This window comes from Mixophyes fleayi, chromosome 3 (genome assembly GCF_038048845.1).
Source record: "Mixophyes fleayi isolate aMixFle1 chromosome 3, aMixFle1.hap1, whole genome shotgun sequence".
NCBI lineage: Eukaryota > Metazoa > Chordata > Amphibia > Anura > Limnodynastidae > Mixophyes > Mixophyes fleayi.
The window spans coordinates 245,856,700-245,860,899 of record NC_134404.1 but is presented as its reverse complement, the minus strand read 5'-3'; the positions used below and the strand labels follow the sequence as shown (position 1 = coordinate 245,860,899).

The 4,200-nt window shown below is 43.5% G+C and overlaps 1 protein-coding gene across 1 annotated transcript; it reads left to right on the top strand.

Moving 5' to 3' along the window:
* The first annotated feature begins 388 nt into the window (after positions 1–388).
* On the top strand, positions 389–2,341 carry LOC142142922 (uncharacterized). Its single transcript, XM_075200692.1, has 3 exons — positions 389–869; positions 1,096–1,179; positions 1,748–2,341. Exons 1-3 carry the CDS (start codon positions 407–409, stop codon positions 1,960–1,962), a joined length of 762 nt encoding a protein of 253 aa, XP_075056793.1. The 5' UTR covers positions 389–406; the 3' UTR covers positions 1,963–2,341.
* The last annotated feature ends 1,859 nt before the right edge of the window (positions 2,342–4,200 follow it).

Sequence of the window (4,200 nt, the reverse complement as noted above, 5' to 3'; positions counted from 1 at the left end):
CGGAGTCAACAAGCCAGGTTCGGTACACGGGTCACAAGAATAGGAGAATGGTCAGCAAGCCGGGTCGGTACACAGGGAACGGAGAGCCAGGGAAGTCAGACAGGCAGAGATCAGCACACAGGAAGACACTGGAAGCTGGAAGACACTGCAATCCACGAAGAGCAGGAGCCAGGAACAGGTAAGTGTTGCTCTGACACTCAGCGAGTGTCAGAGTGAGGTTTTATACTGAAGGGGATTCAAAATCCCCGCCTCCGGGTGCGGTCACATGGTCCTGAATGCGGAAGTGCGGCTGGACGGAGCGGCGGGGATCAGGTAAGTCCGTGACACCTTCAGTATTTTGTGTTTTTCTGTCTTCTGTGTGAAAATGTCCAGAGATAGGAGGGGAGAAGAGGCTGAGGAGAGGGAGATGGAGCTGGAGGGGGCAGAGGAGGGAGAGGGAGACTTTGAGGAGTCAGGACAGGGCAGGAAGACTAAGACAGGGAGGAATGTCCGTTTCTCACATGATGAGAATTGTGTGCTGGTGCACCACATAGTTCCCTGCTATGAGGTCATTCTAGGTAACCTGGCAGCCCGGACTCCTCTAAGGCGGCGCCACCAATTGTGGGGGAGAGTTTGCGATGCTGTTAACGCCGTGGGCCCACTAAAGCGGACAGTGGCGCACTGCCGCAAGCGATTTTCGGACATTAAGAGGATGCTGAAAGAAAAAATGGCCCAGGAAAGAAGGTCCACAAGACGCACGGGTGGTGGTCCCCCTCTTCGCATGGAATATACCAGCTATGAGGAGGAGCTGCGGCAGATAATGCCCCGTGAAATTGTGGAGGGAATTAATGTGCAAGACACAGATTCGCCCTCGTTTGCCCAAGGAGTTGGTGAGTTATTTGTCCTTTTTAGGATAACAATATTGAAAATGTGTTTTTATTTTAAAAGGGGCTTTTTTTATTTTAAAAGTGCCTTTTTTACTCAATCAGTATTTAAAGGGCAATAATTTTGTTTAGAACTGTTTTTTAAAGTGCAAACACATGTTTTCCCCAAAAAATGTATTTGTAAATTGCTTTTTGCTGCAAATACATTGTATGCTTTTTCTAATACATCCAGATTCGCCAGGACCGCAGTTCAGTCCCAGTCCGAGACCTACACCTCCACCTTCAGTCAGAGATTCGGGCACAGAAGAGCAAGCAGGTGTGTGATTTATGTTTTTGTGCTAAATAATGGAGTTAATTGATTTTCTGTGCAAATGTTGCTGGCAATGTTTTTTTTGTTTTTTTATATGGTTTGCTATGCGAACTTAGGGCTACATTTACTAAACTGAGATGTTGCCTAGAGCAACCAATCTGACTATACCTTTACTTTATTTATTGCATTCTACAAAAAGAAAGCTCAAATCTGATTGGTTGCTATAGGCAACATCTCCACTTTTTCAAACATGCAGTTTAGTCAAAATACCCCAGCATGTACTACACAGAGGGAGTACTAAAATAGGATTAGTTTACCCCAAAGCACGGTCTAGCCAGATTTTGTGTAATAAATTCTAATATTTGTAGGTTAAAAATACTTTGCTTTTTTAGCCCCCTTTAACCATACATAGTCCAAATGATAATGGGTATTAAAAGGATAATAAGTGCATCCTTAAGCAGGTAGCATAGGACAAGAAATCAGGAATGCAAACATTGTGAAACAATCCAGTGTTCAGAATGCAATATACAAACATATTATATCCTATATACTTACCGTCATTTTTCATGCACAGGGCCCTCTTCATACCAGGCACCTCAGGCGGAGTACCTGCAAATGTCCCCTGAGCCAGATGAGCAAACCATAATCACCCTGGAAACAGTGGATGTCCCTGTGACTGGCCTCCAGGATGTTGCACCTGGCCCTGCTGAAGCCCCAGCACACCAGCAACCTGCACCTCAAAGTATGGACCCAGCCAGAGAAATGGCGCTGTCTATTGGCGCTTTCTAGCAGCAGCAAACAATCTTCATGGAGAGCCAAACTCGCCACATGTCCCAAATTGCGGCCTAGTTGAGGCGGATACACCGCACAAATAGCCAGATCCCTGCTGCAATCAACCGTCTGGCTAATGCATGGGAACAATCAAATGTGCAGATGGCCCAAATGACTGGGGCTGTGGAGGCCTTACATTCCTCCGTTCGTGAGGGGAATGCTAACGTTACCCGGCTGGCAGGGCAGAAGGGCAACTACAGCAGGAACTCATTGCCCGCTTGCCGGCACCTTTTTCTTCGGCCACCACCAGTACCGCTAGTACGCCAAGCAGATCGGCACAGAGTACTCCTCCAAGGAGAGGTGCTCGCACGAGGGGTGGGTGAGGGAGGGGAGAGAGTGGGTCCAAACATAGCGATATGCCAGTAAAAAGGCGTCGCTAGTGCTAAAACATTATTATTACCTAATGTTTTGTTCAGTTTGTGTAAGCATTATACTTTATTATTTATTGTGTTGTACTGCAATAAATGCAGTTAAATTTCTATGGTGTTGTCAGAGATGACCTTAATGGGTCCTTTCTCCTGAACTCCGGCTGCTATACCTTGTGTGTATCGATCGATAGAGAAACAGACAACTTCAGATGTTTAGGCTGAAAATGATTCTGATTCTGACCAGCCCTAAGTCAGAGTAGCTTTATTTATGCATAGTTTCACAGACAAAAGAAGATAAGGAATACAAGGTTTCTGAAGGCATCCTGTTCATGTCAGCAGTTTGTGGACAGGATGTCCAGCAGATGTCTTATCTCAGTCACGTAGGCCTCAAGTGGGGGTCGTGGGCTCCCGGTACTGAAGCTGCTGGATGTGCACATTCTTGAGAAGAGACATGTTGAAGAAAAGATAAGAATGTGAGGCAAAGTTCATGGAGAATATTCTGCAAGAAGCTGCAGACTATTCCTCTTCCATCAGTAATTATACAAAATGCATTACTTTAAGAAGTTCATAAAATGTATATCTCTCACATAAACCCCTCTTTTTATCATTTTTATAATTGCCCTGCCTATCCTTTTGGTGTGCATGAAGCACTCCTGCACCCGACCTACTTCATTCAATTCAATGGAACCTCTGATAGGCCCTTAGAGGATGGTAAAGATACATTCAATCAGGTCTATGGTTCATGTACACCTAATTCTTAAAAATAATAAAAAAAGAAAATGGGAAAGACTGAGGGGGGGAGAGTACAAAAGAGCCTTAAAGCTCAGAGAGGGCAAGATAAACATCTGATACCGGTTTGGGCTTTACATGTCTTTTAAGAGACTTTTTATTCAGAATGAGATCATTTTTGCACCTTTTCAAACAGCATTGGAAAAAACATAAGCTTAGTTTAAAAATGACATATAGCAACAACAATAAAGCGAATATCTTAGCTATCCATATTAAAATGCCTGAAATCCATGCGAAAATACCTTTGCCCCAATTGCTAGGATTTAACCATGAGAAGGCTGATGTCCACCAGCCATCATTAACCGTATCGGGGTCAAAATTCTCTTTCCTGAATTTCTCCTTCATTTCCTTGGCTTCTGTCATGTACCTGTCTATTACTTCTTCTGGATTATCAGTGTCATTTGTTACAAAGTTACAACAATGTGTTCCGTATTCTGTTTCTAGGGTCAAACAGTACCCTCCTGACTGAGCAGTGATGTAGTCTAATACAAGTTGATGTTGTATTAACTGGGTTTTCATCGCCTGCAGTTCTTTTCCAACATACCTAAAGGATTTGTCATAAATTTCTGTTATGTTATCTAAAAGTCCTGCAACCTTTAATATCATATTATAGTTTGCCATGTACCCCATTGTTCCTATTGAAACGATGTTGCCAAATCCAATGCCCACATTGTGCCCTTTGGACTTTGCTATGAGAGGGATATGTTCAGTATCTATTGTCTTAATTTCCCTTTTCTCAAGCCTATGGTCCTTTTTATTCCTGAATACTCCTTTGAAGTCATCATGGGTCATGACATAGAATTCAGGAACCAATCTGGCCAAGTAGCATACCCCTATGGAATTTGAGGGGAGCCACCTGTAGGCATTGCGTCCACACACATAATAAACATCATCTGGTAAAAGGTAGGGGATATCATAAAACAGGCAATATGTAGATACCTGTTGTCCTAAGTGACATGAAGTGTCATTTTCTGCTCTGTCATTGTCAAAGGCAGGCAGTGTGCCGTTCCAGGTGAGATTATATCTATCATATTGACAT